The 21,736-nt window shown below is 45.8% G+C and overlaps 1 protein-coding gene across 5 annotated transcripts in view; it reads left to right on the plus strand.

Annotated features, from left to right (window-relative positions):
* Window positions 1-21,736, plus strand: part of dzank1 (double zinc ribbon and ankyrin repeat domains 1) — a 197,370-nt gene that overhangs the window by 45,147 nt on the left and 130,487 nt on the right. For all 5 annotated transcript variants that reach the window (XM_072503985.1, XM_072503989.1, XM_072503979.1 and 2 more), the window contains exons 7-10: window positions 5,850-5,935; window positions 8,884-9,001; window positions 14,578-14,691; window positions 15,175-15,267. In XM_072503985.1, the coding sequence (XP_072360086.1) occupies window positions 5,850-5,935; window positions 8,884-9,001; window positions 14,578-14,691; window positions 15,175-15,267 (411 nt within the window). The remainder of the gene's footprint in view (window positions 1-5,849; window positions 5,936-8,883; window positions 9,002-14,577; window positions 14,692-15,174; window positions 15,268-21,736) is intronic.

Below are 21,736 nucleotides of genomic sequence, written 5' to 3' on the forward strand. Positions count from 1 at the left end.
TGTTTTCCCATTCTTCCCTTCCAAACATTTTGTTGCATTGAATCATATTATGATTGCTATTAGATAAATTCTGCAGCATTAAGCTGTTAACTAAATCTGGGCTGACTGCTAAATCTAAAATGGCCTTCCACCTTGTTGGTTCTTGGACATCTTGTCAGAGAAAATTATCCCCCGACACACTCAAGAAATTCACTACCTTTCTGATGTGCTGGTCTGCTTATCCCAATCTATATGCCAGCTGAAATCTCCCATTAAAGCCGTTCTGCTTTGCTGCATGTGTGTCTAATCTCTGCAAACCATCCAACAAATCACAACCGTAACCAGGAGTCCTGCTACAATTTCAAATCCTTCTCTAGATCTTAATTCTACCCATAAAGTCTGAACTGACTGACAGATTACCGCTCATTCTATCCTCTCATTATTGGAGTGATTTCATTCTTAATCTTTAAAGCTACACCACTTTATCATTTCCCCCATCTTTCCTGCTAACCTTATAACCTAATATATTTAGTTCCCAGTCCTGACTATCTTGCAGCCATGTCACTATAGTGTAATAGTTACCATGTCACACCCTCCAAGTTGAATTTGTGTCAGCAATTAAGTCAGTTTGTTTCTTTAAATGCGCAGGTGAAGCAGGCAGTAAAGAAGTCAAATGGTATGTTGGTCTTCATAGCAAGAGGATTTGAGTACAGGAATAGGGATGTATTGCTGCAATTAAACAGGACCTTGGTGAGACCACACCTGAAATAGTGTGTGCAGTTTTGGTCTCCTTATTTGAGGAAGGATGTTCTAGTTTTAGAGTGAATGCAGAGAAGGTTTACCAAACTGACTCTTGGGATGGCAGCACTGACGTATGAGGAAATTGAGTCGGTTTGGATTACATTCACTGGAGTTCAAAAGTGGATCTCATCGAAACCTATTAAATGCTAACAGGATAGGCTGCACGGTGACGCAGTGGTTAGCACTGCTACCTCACAGCGCCGAGGTCCCAGGTTCGATCGCAGCCCTGGGTCACTGTCCGTGTGGAGTTTGCATATTCTCCCCTTGTTTTGCTCCCACAACCCAAAGATGTGCAGGTAGGTAGATTGGACATGCTAAATTGCCCCTTAAATGGAAAAAAAAGAATTGGATACTCTAAATTTATAAAAGAAAAAACAATTCCAACAGGACTAGACAGGACTAGATGCAAGAAGGATGTTCCCGATGCTGGGGAGTCCAGAACCAGGAGGAAACTGGGTAGACAATTTAGGACAGAGATGAGGAGATTTCTTCACCCAGAGAGTGGTGAGCCTGTGGAATTCTCTACCGCAGAAATAAATTGAGGCCAAAGCATTGCATGTTTTCAAGAAGGAATTATATATATAACTCTTGGGGCTCAAGGGATATGAGGGGAAAGCGGGAACACGTTACTGAGTTGATGATCATAATGAATGGTGGAGCAGGCTCGAAGGGCATAATGATCTATTCCTACTTCTATTTTCGATGTTTCTATATCTTATACGTTTTTACGAAGAACATTTATTTTGACCATGCACTCTAACTGCTGTCCTTCTGCAGTAATGATTTGTTCACGGGTTTTCTATTTCTCTGTCCTGGGTTCAATGACTTTACGTCTTCTAGTTTTCCATTACCAGCAGTGCCTTAAGCATGATTTCTGACTGTTGCTCTACTTTCTGGCTTTTTATTTGTTTTCAAACTATTTTCTGTAGCACCTTTTCCACCTGAACACAGCCTCTTGCTCCAAGGTGCCATGGCCTGCATTCCGGGTATCCTCTCATAGTCTTTGTCCTTATTTTGACAGGTAAGAAATGCGTTGTATATGTTGGATAGGATCAATTTCTGTGGTTCTTCATTATCTATCCCACCTAGGTTCCCCTTACTCTGTACGCTATTGGTCATACCAATCCAATTCTGAACATGCACCTCTCTATGACCAAAACCTGGAACAAACGGTCTAGAAGCTGCTCCTTCTTCCTTATGTGTCTGAGTATCACCAGCTCGATAACTGTGAGCTGGAGAGATTTGAGACTGAAGCAGCCACTGCAAATGTGCACACTTATACAGTCTCACTGTTCACAGATTCTTGCATTCCGCTGCCCAGAGACACAACTTAATCTCCACATGGCAGAATTTCCCTTGCTGCCATCTGAAGCGTCAGCGGGGAAAATATCACCATTGACTGCCTTCCCTGCAGCTATTTCATGCTTGAATGAATGTCAATTGGCTTGCTTCGGAGGCAATCCCATCCTCGAGAGCTGAGTAGCCAGCATCTCCTGTCTCTTCTGCAACAGGAGCTGCAGTGGGTACAGAAGAGGAAGTGCATGAAGATGATGGAGCCCAAGTCCTGGAACTGGGCAGAAAACAACGTTTTCAAGGTCTCAGGGCAGAGAGAATGACCGTAACATGATCCCTGCAAGTTTATTTATTTAAATTAAAATTTCACTTCATAATAGTGAAATGCTGTGAACAGTGTATTTTACAGTTTTACGACGTGTCTTGGAGGGAATAAGCCTCTTATAACAGTAGATTGAACAACTTGCAGCTTTTTATTTAGAACAGAAAAGGTTGAGGAGTAACCTAATAAACGGCTTTAAAAAGATAAAGAGGTTTGAAAAGAACAAAGAACAAAGAAAAATTACAGCACAGGAACAGGCCCTTCGGCCCTCCAAGCCTGCGCCGATCCAGATCCTCTATCTAAAACTGTCGCCTATTTTCTAAGGATCTGTATCCCTCTGCTCCCTACCCATTCATGTATCTGTCTAGGTACATCTTAAATGACGCTATCGTGCCTGCCTCTACCACCTCCTCCGGCAATGCGTTCCAGGCACCCACCACCCTCTGCGTAAAGAACTTTCCACACATACCTCCCTTAAACTTTTCCCTTCTCACCTTGAACTCGTGACCCCTAGTAATTGAGTCCCCCACTCTGGGGAAAAAGCTTCTTGCTATCCACCCTGTCTATACCTCTCGTGATTTTGTAGACCTCAGTGAGGTTCCCCCTCAACCTCTGTCTTTCTAATGAAAATAATCAGAATCTACCCAACCTCTCTTCATAGCTAGCGCTCTCCATACCAGGCAACATCCTGGTGAACCTCCTCTGCACCTTCTCCAAAGCATCCACATCCTTTTGGTAATGTGGTGACCAGAACAGTACGCAGTATTCCAAATGTGGCCGAACCAAAGTCTTATACAACTGTAACATGACCTGCCAAGGTTTGATTGGTTAGACATGGAGAAAATAGGGCAGAATTCCGTAGTAGAGTCATAGATAGATGATAGTCACAAATGAGGAATTGAGGACAAATGTCTTTGTGGTGGCAGCGCTTGGAATGCAGAATGTGGGGGTAGTTAAGTTGAATAGCTTTGCTGCATTTAAAGGGCAACTAGGTAAACAGATGGAGGGAAAAGGAAGAGGAAGGTATTCTGGTAAGGTGAGATGAAATATTGTGGGAGCAGGTTTGTATGGAGCATAAAGACTAGTATAGACCAGCTTGGTGGTCTGTTTCAGTGCTGTGATTTCAGTGTGATTCGAGGTAAAAATGGCAGAACAGTCTCATGTTCCTGTGTTCCTAAAAACACTCCTCCATCAAGGCTGAGAAAGTTCTGCCATTTGACCAAATTCTAACTTTTGGATAATGGAATTCTGCCCCCCATTTTAATTTTCTTCTCACCTCTGCCTCTCCTCAGCCATCGTCACCTCCAACACGACCAAAGGCAGGAGGAGAATGTCTCAGAAAGTCTGGAAAATCTCTACCAATAGTGAGACCAGAAGCAGCTTCAGGAGAGTCGCCACTCATCCCACCAGGAAAGTGCGCTCTGCTGCTGCACGCTTCTTGGAGCCATGGAGTTCAGCCCCCGGGGGTTAGGGGCAGCAGTGAAGTCCAAGTCCCTTGGGGGTTCAGTGGGGCAGGGGGGGAGCAGCAAAGTCCAAGTCCCTAGGGGGTTCGACAAGGGGGTGGGACAGTGGGGTCTGATCTGTGGGTTTCGGCAGGTGGCGTGTAGAAGTGGGGCCTGAGTCCCCACTGATTTGGTAGGCTCCGGTTAAAGCGGTGGTGGAGTCCGAGTTTCTGGGGGGTTTAATGGAACCTGGGGGAGCAGCTGAGTCTGAGTCTCCGGGGGGTTCAACAGGGTGGTAGTATAGGAAGCAGCAGAGTTTGAGTCTCCGTGGGATTTGGCAGGCAAGAGGAGAGTGTGGTGATATGTTGGTGGATGATATTGTACATAGTTAGTAATGCGACCTCCAACCAGCTGGTGGCATCAGACCTTGATCATGTGACTTGGGACACTCGTAAGTTGGTGATAGGATGTATAACAGGACAGTTGCACTTAGAGTAGCTCCCAAGTAACTTTGTCTATATATTTTTTCTGCTAGTTATCCTTCCATGTGTTCGACAATAAATCATCGTGCTAGTTAAACATATATATGTTCTGTGTGTATACTTATGAATGGTGGCACCACAGCACACAACAGAGAGAGGTTGTAAAAGTGGGCTGCTGAGGTTGTAAAAGTGGGCTGCTGAGTAAATTAATGTGTGGGAGTGGTGTTGTGGAGAGGGGCTGCTAAATGAGAGGGGCAGGTTTTTTTTAGGAAGAGGGGTACGTGTGGTGGGGAGACTGAGGCTAATTACAACGCGTGGTGTTCTTCATCTTTCACCACTCTGATAGAAGAGAGAAAATAAAATGCAGATGCCTGAATACCAAGAATGCACTGGCAGCAGCAAATACAGTACTCGCCAAATAAGAGGATCTCCTTTTTCATCATATCCATTCAATCTCGTATCTGCAAGGGAATCTTAGGAATTCCAGATCATCAGATATCTGATCATTTGTAATTAGATTGCCAAACTTGTTGGCTTATTAGAATGGTTCTTTTTAGCTATTTACAACTTTAAAACTTTTGCAATGCTTGTATTATTTCCATTGAGTACATGAACTTACTGTCTCAAACTAGAGATTGCAGGTCCTTGGGAAACATAACATATAACAGGGTTGTGTTCCTGAAAACATGTCAGTGTCCTTCCATGGAAAAATTTGAAAACCTGAATATACTGAAATGCTACACCGTGCACCCTTAGGCATGGGAACATAGGAATTAGTACATTTTTTTTAAAAGGCCCAAGATCCGTCTAGCTCATCCTGGTAGCTGCATGTTTTGGCACAGGGCTAAATCGCTGGCTTTGAAAGCAGACCAAGGTAAGCCAGCAGCACGGTTCAATTCCCGTACCAGCCTCCCCGAACAGGTGCCAGAATGTGGTGACTAGGGGCTTTTCACAGTAACTTCATTTGAAGCCTACTTGTGACAATAGCGATTTTCATTTCATTTCATTTATAACAATAACTGTTAACTAATCACAGCAATCAATTAGTCTACAACATATCCAGACATGACAGGGGAAAAGGCCCAAAGTTAACTTTTGCCTCCCAAAAACACTACTCATTATACAGTGTAGTGTCATTGTGAAACCCAGCTCATCATCTTCAATACTTTGAATTCCTTTCTCCCACACTGATTTTAGCAAAATTAAAATGGAGAATCACTACAGCTTTAACTTCTATAAGTTTCTATCAGTAACAGTCAGCTTGTTTTGCACGTGTAACTCATTTCCATGAGTATGAGTGTCAGTCAGTTGGTCTCAAAAATTAGGTGAGCAGGGTTTATTGGAGAGTCATATGTCCTTCCCTTTTCAACTAGACCATTTGGCTCAGCTGGTGGTTAGACTAGAAGATACAGAAAACTAATTACACAAGGAAGGAAATCTAAACTTCCAGACCTTTTGGAATTCCTTCACAGACTGTGATTTGGGAGAATACTGGTATCTTCTCATTTGTAACCTTTCTGTTTTTTCCAGTTAGCTGCTTCCATTGATGCCAGCCATTCGAAGACCTTGAACAGTACGCAAACCATGAGAATCCAGAGGGAGACTGACTTTCTGAAGTATGTGGCTGTCTTACTCACCAAATTCTCTAATATCACTCACTGCTTTCAGAATAGAGCGGTTCTTTCACTTCAGCAAGCAGGGGAGAGTAAGCAAGAAAGAGAGCGTGAGAGAGGCAAAAGGCAAACATGCTGCTTAAACTTTGAATCTTCTGTTTAAAGGCACATCCCGATTATGAGTCCGTGGGTCAAAATAATAAAAAGAAAAGAAAAGAAATGGGAATAAAGGAAATAAACAGGAAGGACTCATACACTGACAAGGATCAGCTGTAGTACTCTCACTTACACATCAGATTGTGGGTTTGAATTCCACTCCAGAGACTTGAACACAAAATGTAGGGGGCCCACTCTAACCCAGCAGTGAGGGAGCATTGCACTGGAGGAGGTGCAATGTTTGGGATACAAGTTTAAATCATGGCTCTATCTGCTGTCTCATTTGGATGTAAAAATCCAATGGCAATATTTTGAAGGTGAGCATGGGAAGGATTTTTATTGAAAGGCTATGGACCAAGTGCTGGAAAATGGGATTAGACTGGATAGGTGTTTGATGGCTGACACAGACATGGGCTTCTTTCTGTGCTGTAAAACTGTATGATGATTGTAAAACCATATACCATGATGGGATTTGAGCCACGGACCCCAGAGCATTGCTCTAGGTTTGTGGTTTACCAATTCAGTGACCTATATTACTAGGCCACAGGAGGAACCTGGGGAGCAGGGGAGTTCTTCTCTGATGTTCTGGCCAATAACAATCTTGCAACCATCATCACTCAAACAAATTATCTGGCCATTATCCCATTGCGACATGTGCACCTTTTACTATGCGCAAATTAACTGCTACATTCAGTAGATAAATTTTCTGTCTGTTTAGTTATAATACTGTAGATAATAAAAGGTTACTTGTGTTTTAAAGTTACAAACTAGGTGACTGCAGCTTATTGGGCTCAACCAAGGACCTCGGGTATTTTAAATCATAGAATCCCTACAGTGCAGAAGGAGACCATTCGGCCCATCGGGTTTGCACCAACCCTCCGAAAGAGCACCCCACCCAGGCCTACTCCCCCGCCCTATCTCTGTAACCCACCTAGCCTTTGGACACTAAGGGGCAATTTAGCATGGCCAATCCACCTAACCCTGCACATCTTTGGAATGTGGGAGGAAACCGGAGCACCTGAGAGAAAGTGCGCGAGCAAGAGACAGAGAGAAAGAGAAGACACACACAAGGGAAGAATGTGCATTCTCCACACAATCACCCAAGGTTGGAATTGAACTCTGGTCCCTGGCGCTATGAGGCAGCATTGCTAACAACTGAGTCACCGTGCTGCCCCTAATTTTACCTGTGTTGCGACTCCGAGTCAAGTGGGGCTGGAATTGACGGGCACTAGCCCAGGGTGTCATGGCACCAGTGTGGCTGAGACAAACAGTCTCTCCTCTTGGTGGAGTACAATTCAGTCGGTGCTCTGTCACTGTGTTGTGGGTTGTAACTTCAGGACTTCATTGCTATTCATTGTGGATAGTGTTAGCCGTTATGGTTTTTGCATTTTGTTTTGGAAACTTTAAACCACAGAGCTGTACTTTTGTTTTATGCTTGTTGTGTAGTGTTTTTTTCATAATTTCACGTACTTTCCCCTGTCTTGCTTCTTTCTGCATGCCCGCCTGCTTTCAACATTCAAAGTGAACCAAGGATAGTAAGTCTATGCAATTCAAGCTTAAATTTCTGTCTGCATTCGAAATAAAAAGTTGCTTCAGGTTTCTTACAAATTGTAAGCAACGGTGAGAGGGGTATAGATTGCGATTACAGTAGATAATGACATTGACTTGTTTTGTTCACATGGGACTCTGATTTATAATCTAGTGCTCTTGAATATTCTGTTCTATATAACATGTGTTTTCAGTATTGTAGCCATATGTAGTCCTTTGTGTGCTCGCAAGGGAAAAAAAATTGCACCTACATAGTGCTGTGGGCCAGGGTTTAGAGAACCCCAAAGTGTATCATGGAATTCACCTGACCCACAACTTTTAATAGATTGTGGTATGGGGAGCACACGGCCCACTCTACAGGTGTGGTACAGCAGAAATGGAAAAGTATTTTTTAAAGCAAAAAAATGTTTATTCGATGAACTCAAGTTAACCTTTTTAAATCATAGAGTGAACATCTTAGCAACCATTAATTCAAATACAACCTCCAAAGAATACAACACTAAGTAATCCTTTAAGCTTTCCTTTTAACATCCATAAGACTTAAAAACACCTTTTTACAGAAAGACATCAGGCTTAACTTCACTACTGAGAACAGTTACCACGTTGAAATCAGCAAATGGACACTCATAAGCTTGCAGAGATCCACACACATCCTTCTGTGATTTCAGCTTCTCCAAAACTAAAATGAAACCAAACCCACCCTGCAGGAGAAAGCCTAAAGCGAAAGCAAAAAGCTGACACAGCCCAGCTCCACCCACTTTCTGACATCACTGCAGTAATAAACACCCATTTCTTAAAGGTACTCTCACTACAGATATTTATATACACACCCATTTATAAACACCATTTCTTAAAGGTACTCTCACACGACAATAGCACCATAGGATATATCCCAAAATGCTTTGTATCCAACTAATTACTTCTGGAGTGCTGCCACTGTTACTAATCAGACAAACTAGGGAATTATATTGAGACAAATGCCATTATGGGAGTGTAAAAAGAACATCAGAATGATCAAGTATTGGTCCATTAACAAAACTGTGTAACTTGCACAGCCAGACTTGGGTAAACTCATTTGCCAGTTGGTCACTGCATTGGCCTGTGCTATCCATAAACAATGGTATTGACATGAGACTCGTGTATTGTGTAGAATATTCAGTTTGTTCTGATTTCTTAGTTGGTGATGGTTGGCAATGAGGAAAGGGATGTTACATTTCTTCTATGTGTCCATTGTAATTTTTTTTTAGGTGTGTGTGTTGCCTTGCTCCTCGTCCATCCGATCCTTTTGCACGGTTCTGTCAGGAATGTGGATCACCTGTTCCTCCAGTGCCTGGCCGTAGGCTTCCACCACCTGAAGGAGCTCAGGTAGGGAACAACTGAAACAATTAACTAATCTTGGTAATGTAAAGAATAATCTGCGTTGATGTAACATTATTCATAACCTCAGGACAGCCCCAAATGCTTTATAACCAACAAAGTACTTTAGGAGCGTGTTCACTATTGTGTTATGGGTCAGAGTTTAGAGAACCCCAAAGTGGTTCATGGAGTTCAACCGACCCACAACTTTTAATAGATTGTGGTGTGGGAAGCACATGGCGTGCTGTCCAGGTGTGATACAGCAGAAATGGACAAGTGGTTTTTAAAACAAAACAATGTTTATTCTATGAACTCAAGTTAACCTTTTAAAAACAAACATTGAATATCTTAACACCCATTACTTCAAAGGTAACCCCAAAAGACTACAACACTAAATAATCCTTCAAACTGTTCCTTTAAACATCCAAAAGACTTCACCAACCTTCAAAATAGGAGTACATTGGGTTACATTCAATATATATAGTGAGAAAGGGTTCAACCGTGCTGCTGCTTTTGGTTACTTCAGCTACAACCCCTTTGTTTTCTTCATGCAGCTCACTGGAAACACACAGACACACCTAAGCTGTCTCACAAACTGAAACTCAAAAAGCAGAAGTGAGCTCCGCTCCCCCCACCCTCTGACATCACTTCAGTTATATGATCAGCTCCATTTCTTAAAGGTACATTGCTTAAACATCCATTTCTTCAAGGTACTCTCATATGACAATTGTAATGTAAACATTTATGTACAGCAAGATCCTACAAGTAGTAATATCAAAGAAAATACTGTGGATGTTTCAAGGTCCTGCAAACAGTATTGCGATAATGATCAGATAATCTTTTAGTTATTAGTGAGGGAAGAACCTCCGGTGGCGGCATGTAGGTGGAGGTCGCACATTAGATGGCTCCTGCTAGAGTCTCTGGTTTTTGGACTTTTATGCCTGATTTCAGGGGTAGTTTGTGAATGAGTTGGTGTGGGAAGTTATAAGGAAGACGTGAAATGTTGAAGGCCCGGAAGAAAGGCGCTGGAAAGAAGGGGGCAAGTGAAATTCTGCCATCGAGCGAGGCTTAGTGTCCTGCAGGAAGAAAGATGGCGGTGATTGGGTCAATGGTGGAAACTCTGACCAAGGCGATATCGAGGGAGTTCGCCAAGCATATCAAAGTGCTTCAGAGAGAGCTGATGACTGCAATGAAAGAGTAGGTGGATTGCCCCGGTAAAGGTGGCAGTGATGAAGACATCAGTCGAGGTGCCGGAGCAAGAAAAGAAATTGAAGGGGGTGCAGGAGGCATTGTTGCAACACAGTGAACAGCTCACCTCAATGGTTGAGGATCTGCAGAGGGTGGCGGAGGCCAACAAAGGGCTCGGAGCTAAGGTGAAGGACCTGGAGAATAGGTCAAGGAGGCAAAATCTGAGAAAAGTGGGCCTGCCTGAGGGGTGGAGGGCCCGGGGCCAACCGAGTACTTTGCAAAGATGTTTGCGGAACTGATGGGGGAGAGGAAGATTCCAGCCGCTATGAGTTGGACAGGGCACATCGGTCCCTCAGGCCGAAGCCTAAAACGAATGAACCACCAAGGGCGGTTATAGCCTGCTTTCATGTGAAAGAGAAGGTCTTGAGGTGGGCGAAACAGAGATGAGAGGTGAAGTGGGAAGGCATTGGTATACGAATATACCAAGACCTGACGGTGGAGCTGGCAAGAAGGTGAGCGGCCATTCGATGGGTGAAGGCAGCATTTTATGGTAGCGGAGTGAGATTTGGAGTGGTCTACCCTGCAAAGTTGCGAGTGACGCACAACTCGAGGGATTTTCATTTTGAGATGGAGCTGGAGGTGTTTGTTAAGTCTGAAGAACTGGGACTAAGATGAGGGTTGGGATTTGGACTTGGTTGGTGGGGACGGGGATGCTGATTTTCTTATGGAGGGTTTTCTATTTGATTAGGGTTTTGTTTCTCTGTTTCTTGAATGGGCGGTTTTGTTTACATTCGTTTGTGTTTTGGGGCTTTTAGTTTTTTTCCCCTATGGGCGTGGTTTTGTATTGTAATTAGATATAAGGGTTTGGTTTCTTTTTTGGGATATGTGGTGGCCTGGTTATTGAGGAGGGGTGGCTAAGGCAGGGGACACCGCACAAGATAACAAAGGTTGGCTAGAGAACAGGAGTGTGGTGGGGGGAGGGGCCATGGTCGTTGGAGCCTGGTCAAACAGGTATCGATGGACCTGGGAGGCCTGAATGGTGCGGGGAGGGGATCTATACTGGGTGAAATGTTTGCAAGAGGAAGTGGATGAGGGGATTCTGGGAGGTGGGGAGGGGTTCGACGGTAACAAAAGGATCTGGCGGGCTGGGCAGGGCCCAGGGTACTGGTGATAGCGGAAGGGAGGGACGGGGGGGTGAGAGCCCCGGTCGGAATAGTGACGTGAAGGGGTTAGGGGGGCGGGTGAAGAGATTGAGAGTTTTTGCACACTTGAAGAGTTTAAGATCTGATGTGGTGATGCTGCAGGAGACCCATTTGAGGGTGGAGGATCAGGTGAGGATTAGGAAGGGCTGAATGAGTCAGGTGTTTCATTCAGGATTTGATAGTGGGACTCTGGGTTGGCGATATTGGTGGGCAAGAGGGTGAGGTTTCAGATGGAGACGGTGTGATGGATCATGGGGGCAGGTGCATTAGAAATGAGGTTGGCGGCACTGAGGAGCATATATGGCCCCAATTGGGATGATGCGGGGTTCATGAAGAGAGTGTTGGGCGCCATCCCGGATCTGGACACCCATGAGTTGATAGTAGGGGGGTATTGGAACATAGTGTTGTAACTGAAGGTGGACAGGTCCCAGCTACGCTCGCTGACCCAGTTTTGGGGGAGGGGGGGCTTGTGGCGCGGTGCGTTGGTTTTGGGGTGGAATGCAGTGTCCATAACCCTGATCAGCCCTGCCCCTGTTGTGCGGCCTCCCGTGCGCCATGTCCTGTCCATCCTTGCCCTCCCCTGCATCCTCCTCATTGGAAAAGGAATGCCGTTCATCGTCCTCCTCCAGCACATCGCCCCTCTGCTGGGTGATGTTGTGGATGCAACAGGTCGCCACGATGTGGGCGACCTCCCAGCGACATACCGGAGGGCCCCTCCAGAGCGTTCCAGGCACCTACATAGATACATAGAAGATAACAGCAGGAGGAGGATTTTTGGCCCCACGAGCCTGTTCCGCCATTCATCGCGAACATGGCTGATCATCCAACACAATAGCCTAATCCTGCTTTCTCCCCATAGCCTTTGATCCCATTCTCCCCAAGTGCTATATCTAGCCGCCTTTTGAATATATTCAAAGTTTTAGCATCAACTACTTCCTGTGGAAATGAATTCCATAGGCTCACCACTCTGGGTGAAGAAATGTCTCCTTATATCTGTACGAAATGGTTTACTCTGAATCCTCAGACTATGACCCGTGGTTCTGGACATACCCATCATTGGTAACATCTTCCCTGCATCTACCCCGTCTAGTCCCATTAACATTTTCTAAGTGTCTATGAGACCCCCCTCCCCTCATTCTTCTGAACTCCAGCGAGAGCAACCCCAACCTAGTCAATCTCTCCTCATACGACAGTCCCGCCATCCCTGGAATCAGTCTGGTAAACCTTTGCTGTACGTTTACCTGAACCGCATCTTCAGGAGGCCAAAGCACCTCTTAATCACACTCCTGGTCACAGCATGGGCGTCGTTGTAGCAGATCTCCAGATCGGTCTGTGGCCTCCGGATAATCATCATCAGCCATAACTGCAGTGGATAGCCCCTGTCGCCCAGGAGCCAACCCCCAGCTGGGGATGTGCCTCGAAGAGGCCGGGAATCGTCGAGTGTGTCAGGGTTAAGGCATCATGCACAGTGCCCAGGTATCGGGTGTAAACGTGCATGATGCGCATGTGATGGTCACACACCAGCTGCATGTTCGTAGGGTAGAACCTCTTTTGGTTTGTGAAGATCGGCCTGTCATCTGTAAGTGCTCGTAAGGTGACATGCATCCTGTCGATCACCCCCTGGACCCAGGGCATCTAGGCGATGGCGGCAAACACAGCTTACCGGGCTTCTTGGTGGGCTCGGTCCACATTGAAATGGGTGTATTGTGCCGACTGGGCACATAGGATCTCCTTGACGGCGCGGATGCACCTGTGCACTGAACTCTGAGATCCTGGCCAGGTCCCCACTCGGCGCCTGGAAGGACCCCATTGCATAGAAGTTCAGGGCAACCCTAACCTTGACTGCTACCAGGAACGGGTGTCCTTCCCTAAGGTGCCAGGTGCACCATGATCTGGTAGACATATCGCACTCTTTCCCTTGCTCAGCCGGAGTCTTCGACGGCATGCTCGGTCTAGCAGGTGCTCGAATTTCAAGACGTTGCCGGTACATGAGAAGCCTCATGCGGTGCCTCCTTTGCATCTCCTCCTCCTTGGCCTGTTGGGCGGCCAGCTTTCCATCCTCAGCGGCTGCCTCATGTTCCCCTGAGGCATGCTCCGCTGTTGCACGCTCCGCTGCTCCAGCTTTCCCTTCCTCAAACAATTCCAGCTCTTACAGCCGTAGTGCATCCCCCAGGGCTGCAGCAACTAGGACTAAGGCCACCATTGCTGGTTGTATTCCAATATCCATTGTCTACAGGGGGTGAAAGGCCGACATGTTAGCATGGTGCGTTCCCCTGTGCCCAACCAGGTCCACCAGGCTACACGGTGCCCCCAGATGGCACTGCGGACTCTGCCCCCGTACCCCAGGCCCCATCGGTGCCAGGCACCATGAGGGCCTCTGGCCCTGGTGCACTTCATTGCTTCTTGGGGTACTGCCGGCTGGCTCTGCCCATGCCAGCAGTATGCACCGCGCCACCCCTGTCTGGTGCCCACCCCTGTAGGGGCTACTGTGGGTGTTGCCTTGGGCAGGCTGCATGATGCCTTGCCAGCAGAAGGCGGCCGACTGGCGGGCGGGTTGTGCTGGGGTGGGGGCATCTGAATGGCCAATGGCACACCAGTGAACCTGGAGCCAAGGTGGGTGGTCGGGGCCAGCAGCCCACGGTCGTGCCTCTCCGTGTCCTACCTTTTCTCTCTCCCTCATCAGCCACGGCACCTGTTTCTCGGTTTTTAAAAGCACAAGTAAACCTCACCTTCGGGAATTTGCCCCAGTGAAGGCGGAGAATCGTGGAGGCCACGGAGAATGCGGTCAGGCCCACTAATGATTTGCCAACGGTGTGTGGAGTGGAACGCATTGACGCCACTGTCGAGGCACGTGCGAATTGCAATTTGTCGTGAACCTGCCACCCGTCACTATTTTGCTGTCAAAAACGATTCTCTGCCCAATCGTGTTTCCCGATTCTGGCGTCAGCTGATGGAGAATCCGCCCCAGATGTATTAATGTGGGTTGGAGATAGAAATGGATTCAACTGTGTGGAGTTCCCATAGTGAGCCACTTACTCAAGGAGGTCGGTGGCACGTATTGAACAGTATCTCAATGTCTCCTCGGGAAAAGGGGTGTATGGAAAACAAATTTATCGAACTATATTTCCCACGTTGACTGACTGGGAAAGTGGCACTTTATCAAAAGTCTAATAAAATACTTGTGTTGTTTTGCAGTTGGGGCTCTGTGTGGAATGCAAGACAATGGTCCCATTGAACACACCAACATGTATTGTATGTGAGGCCCCTATAATGCCTCAGCTAAAACCTGAGGCCAGCATCTGTCTCAAGGTAAATACCGTGCTGGATATGTGAGAAATAGACACAAAAAACAAGCTATGTTGATTCTTCACAGTTCGAACAACTTAATTGACTGAAGTAGGTTATTCACTGAATGTTGAATTTTGTGGCGTTTAATTGAAAAGTTCAATGTACTGAATAGCTGGCCAACAAAAATGAAAAGTTTCTCTGTTACTGCCAATGAGTATCACTAATACACATGATAAATGGATTGTTAAATTTGGCAAATAATGTTTAAAAATGTTTGGGGGGTGGGCAGTGTATCTCACCTTGCAAAACAATAGTGTCACTGAGAGGTTTTTTCAGGGTCATTTTCAACCTCAGTGGGGGTGGAGAACTGACACTAGAGAATTTTTCAGTCTAGGCATAAGAGGTAATTTATACTCCTCCTTTGTACACGAGACATTAATACATTCTGATATGTGCATTTTTATGTAGGGAAGGCTATTAACTCATTCAGTGCTTTTTAAACAGGACAAGATTATCTGTCGATCTTGTGGAACAGGCAATCCAGCTAATGTCCAGCATTGCCTAACCTGTGAGAACAGGCTGTTGGGATCACTGAAAGTAAGTGACTGTCATTCTGTTTAATGAGTTTATTCGACATGGAGTTGGGAAACTTGTGATTTTCCCTGCTAACTACACCGAGTGAGTCCTGCACTGTCGGTGCCGCCTTTCGGCTGAAGATTAAGCTAGGCTCCATCTGCACTTGCGAGTTGATTTAAAAGATGTCCTGGCACTATTTTTAAGAAGAGCAAGGGAGTTCTCCCCGTACCCTCATCCTTAATTATTCCTCAACGACCATCACTAAAACGTCAGAGTACCTGTTCATTATCACATTGCTGTTTGTGTTACCGTACTGTGTGCAAATTGGCTTCCCGGTTCCCTGTGTTGCAACAATGGCTACATTTCAAAGCTGCTCATTGGCTGTAAAGTGCTTTGGGACATACTGAGATTGTGAGGGTGCTAAATAAATGCAATTATTTTCATGCTAGTTCAGGTAGGGACAAACTTTTTAAAAAAAAATTTTAGAGTACCCAATTCATTTTTTCCAATTATGGACAATTTAGCGTGGCCAATCCACCTAACCTGCACATCTTTGGGTTTTGGGGGCGAAAGCCCACGCAGAGGTAGGGCCAATCTGACTGTTATGTAGAAACAAATAGATTAAATAGTTTGGATGGGGTGGTGATTGTGCAGTGTGTCCAGGAAGCTTTTCTAACACAGTATGTAGATTGTCCAACCAGAGGGGAGGCCAATTTGGTACTTGGTAATGAACCAGGGCAAGTGATAGAATTGTTAGTGGGGGAGCATTTTGGAGATACTGACCACAATTCTGTGACTTTTACTTTAGTAATGGAGAGGGATAGGTACGTGCAACAGGGCAAGGTTTACAATTGGGGGAAGGGTAAATACGATGTTGTCAGATAAGAATTGAAGTGCATAAGTTGGGAACATAGGCTGTCAGGGAAGGACGCAAGTGAAATGTGGAACTTGTTCAAGGAACAGGTACTACGTGTCCTTGATATGTATGTCCCTGTCAGGCAGGGAAGAGATGGTCGAGTGAGGGAACCATGGTTGACAAGAGAGGTTGAATGTCTTGTTAAGAGGAAAAAGGAGACTTATGTAAGGCTGAGGAAACAAGGTTCAGACAGGGCACTGGAGGGGGATACAAGATAGCCAGAAGGGAACTGAAGAAAGGGATTAGGAGAGCTAAGAGAGGGCATGAACAATCTTTGGCGGGTAGGATCAAGGAAAACCCCAAGGCCTTTTACACATATGTGAGAAATATGAGAATGACTAGAGCGAGGGTAGGTCCGATCAAGGCCAGTAGCGGGAGATTGTGTATTGAGTCTGAAGAAATAGGAGAGGTCTTGAACGAGTACTTTTCTTCAATATTTACAAATGAGAGGGGCCATATTGTTGGAAAGGACAGTGTGAAACAGACTGGTAAGCTCTAGGAAATACTTGTTAGGAAGGAAGATGTGTTGGGCATTTTGAAAAACTTGAGGATAGACTAGTCCCCGGGCCTGACGGGATATATCCAAGGATTCTATGGGAAGCAAGAGATGAAATTGCAGAACCGTTGGCAATGATCTTTTCGTCCTCACTATCAACAGGGGGTGGTACCAGGGGATTGGAGAGTGGCGAATGTCGTACCCCTGTTCAAAATAGGGAATAGGGATAACCCTGGGAATTACAGGCCAGTTAGTCTTACTTCGGTGGTAGGCAAAGTAATGGAAAGGGTACTGAGGGATAGGATTTCTGAGCATCTGGAAAGACACTGCTTGATTAGGGATAGTCAGCATGGATTTGTGAGGGGTAGGTCTTGCCTTACAAGTCTTATTGAATTCTTTGAGGACGTGACCAAGCATGTGGATGAAGGTAAAGCAGTGGATGTAGTGTACATGGATTTTAGTAAGGCATTTGATAAGGTTCCTCATGGTAGGCGTATACAGAAAGTAAGGAGGCATGGGATAGTGGGAAATTTGGCCAGTTGGATAACAAACTGGCTAACCGACAGAAGTCAGAGAGTGGTGGTGGATGGCAAATATTCAGCCTGGATCCCAGTTACCAGTGGCGTACCGCAGGGATCAGTTCTGGGTCCTCTGCTGTTTGTGATTTTCATTAATGGCTTAGATGAGGGAGTTGAAGGGTGGGTCAGTAAATTTGCGGACGATACGAAGATTGGTGGAGTTGTGGATAGTGTGGAGGGCTTTTGTCGGCTGCAAAGAGACATAGATAGGATGCAGAGCTGGGCTGAGAAGTGGCAGATGGAGTTAACCCTGAAAAGTGTGGGGTTATCCATTTTGGAAGGACAAATATGAATGCGGAATACAGGGTTAACGGTAGGGTTCTTGGCAATGTGGAGGAGCAGAGAGATCTTGGGGTCTATGTTCATACATCTTTGAAAGTTGCCACTCAAGTGGTTAGAGCTGTGAAGAAGGCCTATGGTGTGCTAGCGTTCATTAACAGAGGGATTGAATTTAAGAGCCATGAGGTGATGATGCAGCTGTACAAAATATTGGTAAGGCCACATTTGGACAGTTCTGTGTACAGTTCTGGTCGCCACATTTTAGGAAGGATGTGGAAGCTTTGGAAAAGGTGCAAAGGAGATTTACCAGGATGTTGCCTGGAATGGAGAGTCGGTCTTACGAGGAAAGGTTGAGGGTGCTAGGCTTTTTCTCATTAGAACGGAGAAGGATGAGGGGCGACTTGATAGAGGTTTATAAGATGATCAGGGGAATAGATAGAGTAGACAGTCAGAGACTTTTTCCCCGGGTGGAACAAACTATTACAAGGGGACATAAATTTAAGGTGAATGGTGGAAGATATAGGGGGGATGTCAGAGGTAGGTTCTTTACCCAGAGAGTAGTGGTGGCATGGAATGCACTGCCTGTGGAAGTAGTTAAGTCGGAAACATTAGGGACCTTCAAGCAGCTATTGGATAGGTACATGGATTACGGTAGAATGATATAGTGTAGATTAATTTGTTCTTAAGGGCAGCACGGCAGCATTGTGGATAGCTCAATTGCTTCACAGCTCCAGGGTCCCAGGTTCGATTCCGGCTTGGGTCACTGTCTGTGCGGAGTCTGCACATCCTCCCCGTGTGTGCGTGGGTTTCCTCCGGGTGCTCCGGTTTCCTCCCACAGTCCAAAGATGTGCAGGTTAGATGGATTGGCCATGCTAAATTGCCCTTAGTGTCCAAAATTGCCCTTAGTGTTGGGTGGGGTTACTGGGTTATGGGGATAGGGTGGAGATGTTGACCTTGGGTAGGGTGCTCTTTCCAAGAGCCAGTGCAGACTTGATGGGCTGAATGGCCTCCTGCACTGTAAATTCTATGATAATCTATGATTAATCTAGAACAAAGGTTCGGCACAGCATCGTGGGCTGAAGGGCCTGTTCTGTGCTGTATTTTTCTATGTTCTATGTCCTATGTTCTATGTTCTAAAGACTGCATAAGAATCCCATAGGTTCTTTCTTGGAATTACAAAGTTGAGGATGGAGCTTTGGTTTGGCGTCGGAAATGGGAACTAACTGAGAGCGAGAAGCTGGAAGTATTTCACTGGATAGTGGTTCTCCAAGTGTGCCAGTGAAGCCTGTTAAAAGTCACCCTGGACTTTGTACTTGCTGGTCATGAATTTCTTTTTGGGGGAAGAAGAGTTAATTGTAATTGTGTTTTCGAAGACGTATACCAGAAGATGTCCCTTCAGTAGCGTTATTCTGGAACTTGCAGATCTTAGTCAGACTTCTTAAAAAGCTGTGTTTTCTGGAGCACCTTTCAGTAGCTTATCGACGCCGAGGTATATCGAGGAGGTGTTAGCAATTCTGGAAAGTGTGAAAATAGATAAGTCCCCTGGGCCGGATGGGATTTAGAATCATAGAATCATAGAACTTTACAGCATGGAAACAGGCCCTTCGGCCCAACCAGTCCATGCCGCCCAGTTTTTACCATTAAGCTAGTCCCAGTTGCCCGCACTTGGCCCATAACCCTCTATACCCATCTTACTCATGTAACTATCTAAATGCTTTTTAAAAGACACAATTGTACACTCCTCTACTACTACCTCTGGCAGCACATTCCAGACACTCACTACCCTCTGAGTGAAGAAATTGCCCCTCTGGGCCCTTCTGAATCTCTCCCCTCTCACCTTAAACCTATGCCCTCTAATTTTAGACTCCCCTACCTTTGGGAAAAGATGTTGACTATCTACCTTATCTATGCCCCTCATTATTTTATAGACCTCTATAAGATCACCCCTAAGCCTCCTACGCTCCAGGGAAAAAAGTCCCAGTCTATCCAGCCTCTCCTTATAACTCAAACCATCAAGTCCCGGTAACATCCTAGTAAATCTTTTCTTCACTCTTTCGAGTTTAATTATCTCCTTTCTATCATAGGGTGACCAGAACTGCACACAGTATTCCAAGTGTGGCCGTACCAATGTCTTGCACAACTTCAACAAGACGTCCCAACTCCTGTATTCAATGTTCTGACCAATGAAACCAAGCATGCCGAATGCCTTCTTCACCACCCTGTCCACCTGCAACTCCACCTTCAAGGAGCTATGAACCTGTACTCCTAGATCTCTTTGTTCTATAACTCTCCCCAACGCCATACCATTAACTGAGTAGGCCCTGGCCTGATTCGATCTGCCAAAATGCATCACCTCACATTTATCTAAATTAAACTCCATCTGCCATTCGTCGGCCCACTGGCCTAATTGATCAAGATCCCGTTGCAATCCTAGATAACCTTCTTCACTATCCACTGTGCCACCAATCTTGGTGTCATCTGCAAACTTACTAACCATGCCTCCTAAATTCTCATCCAAATCATTAATATAAATCACAAATAACAGTGGACCCAGCACCGATCCCTGAGACACACCACTGGTCACAGGCCTCCAGTTTGAAAAACAACCCTCTACAACCACCCTCTGTCTTCTGTCGTCCAGCCAATTTTGAATCCAATTGGCAACCTCACCCTGGATCCCGTGAGCTTTAACCTTCTGCAACAACCTACCATGCGGTACCTTGTCAAAGGCTTTGCTAAAGTCCATGTAGACAACGTCTACTGCACTGCCCTCATCTACCTTCTTGGTCACCCCCTCAAAAAACTCAATCAAATTTGTGAGACATGATTTTCCACGCACAAAGCCATGCTGACTGCCCCGAATCAGTCCTTGCCTCTCAAAATGCTTGTAGATCCTGTCTCTCAGAATACCTTCTAGCAACTTACCTACTACAGACGTTAGGCTCACCGGCCTGTAGTTCCCAGGCTTTTCCCTGCTGCCCTTCTTAAACAAGGGCACAACATTCGCTACTCTCCAATCTTCAGGCACCTCACCTGTGGCTGCCGATGATTCAAATATCTCTGTTAGGGGACCCGCAATTTCCTCCCTAGCCTCCCACAACATCCTGGGATACATTTCATCAGGTCCCGGGGATTTATCTCAGAAGCAAAGGTGTTCCAACTGAGCCATGGCTGACAACCCTTTCAAAAGAAGTACCTACTTTCCTCAAAACCACTCTCTCAACTTGTTGTACCTGCCACAAGAATTTCTGCTTGATTTCAAGGACACGGTTTAATGGGACTCGGTACCGAGTTTATAGCCATTGAACGTTTGAACTGATTTTTAGAAATTTATTGGTTCTTGGGGTGTAGGCGCTGCTGGCCAAGCCAGCATTTTGTGCCCTGACCTAATTACCATAGAGAAGGATGCGGTGAACTGCATTCTTAAAATATTGCAGTTCATGGTATGTACACCCACAGTGCTGCTAGGGAGAGAGTTCCAGGATATTAACTCAAAATATGACTGGAAGCATCAATTTAGTACAGGCAGGAGAGACTGTCTCCACACATATGGTTAAAATGGTGAACCGATGAGAAGAGCATATTAACACATCTCAAGATCTGCAGAACACCCTGGGAAGTGACAGGTTGGGAGATTGCTGTTGCATCAAGACACACTGAAGAGCTTGTAAGGAAATGGTGCTCTCCAGAGTGATTCATAGCTAATACAACTGCAATCAATCAACTGATGTTTTGAGCAGGACACGGCCATGGGATTCCAAGACCTAAATGGGATTGCTCAATCTGTGATTTTACTGACCAGTGACCATCAGGAACTATTCGTAGCACCAAGGCTTGCAAGGATTGGGCACAGACACTTACGGGCTGGATTCTCCAATCCCGCGGCAGAGTGTTCACGCCATCGTAAATGTCACGCCAGCGTTTTACGACTGCGTGAACAGGCCGCTGCCAGGACTAATTCTGGGCCCTACAGGGGGCCAGCACGGCGCTGGGGCAGCGTGAACATTGCAATGAAGTTACTGTGAAAAGCCCTAGTCGCCACATTCCGGCACCCATTTGGGAACACAGAGGGAGAATTCAGAATGCACAAATTACCTACCAGCACGTCTTTCGGGACCTGTGGTAGGAAACCGGAGCAACCAGAGGAAACCCACGTAGACACGGGGATAACTTGCAGACTCCACACAGACAGTGATCCAAGCTGGGAATCGAACCTGGGAC

Source organism: Scyliorhinus torazame, chromosome 1 (assembly GCF_047496885.1).
Source record: "Scyliorhinus torazame isolate Kashiwa2021f chromosome 1, sScyTor2.1, whole genome shotgun sequence".
NCBI classification, from domain to species: Eukaryota; Metazoa; Chordata; class Chondrichthyes; order Carcharhiniformes; family Scyliorhinidae; genus Scyliorhinus; species Scyliorhinus torazame.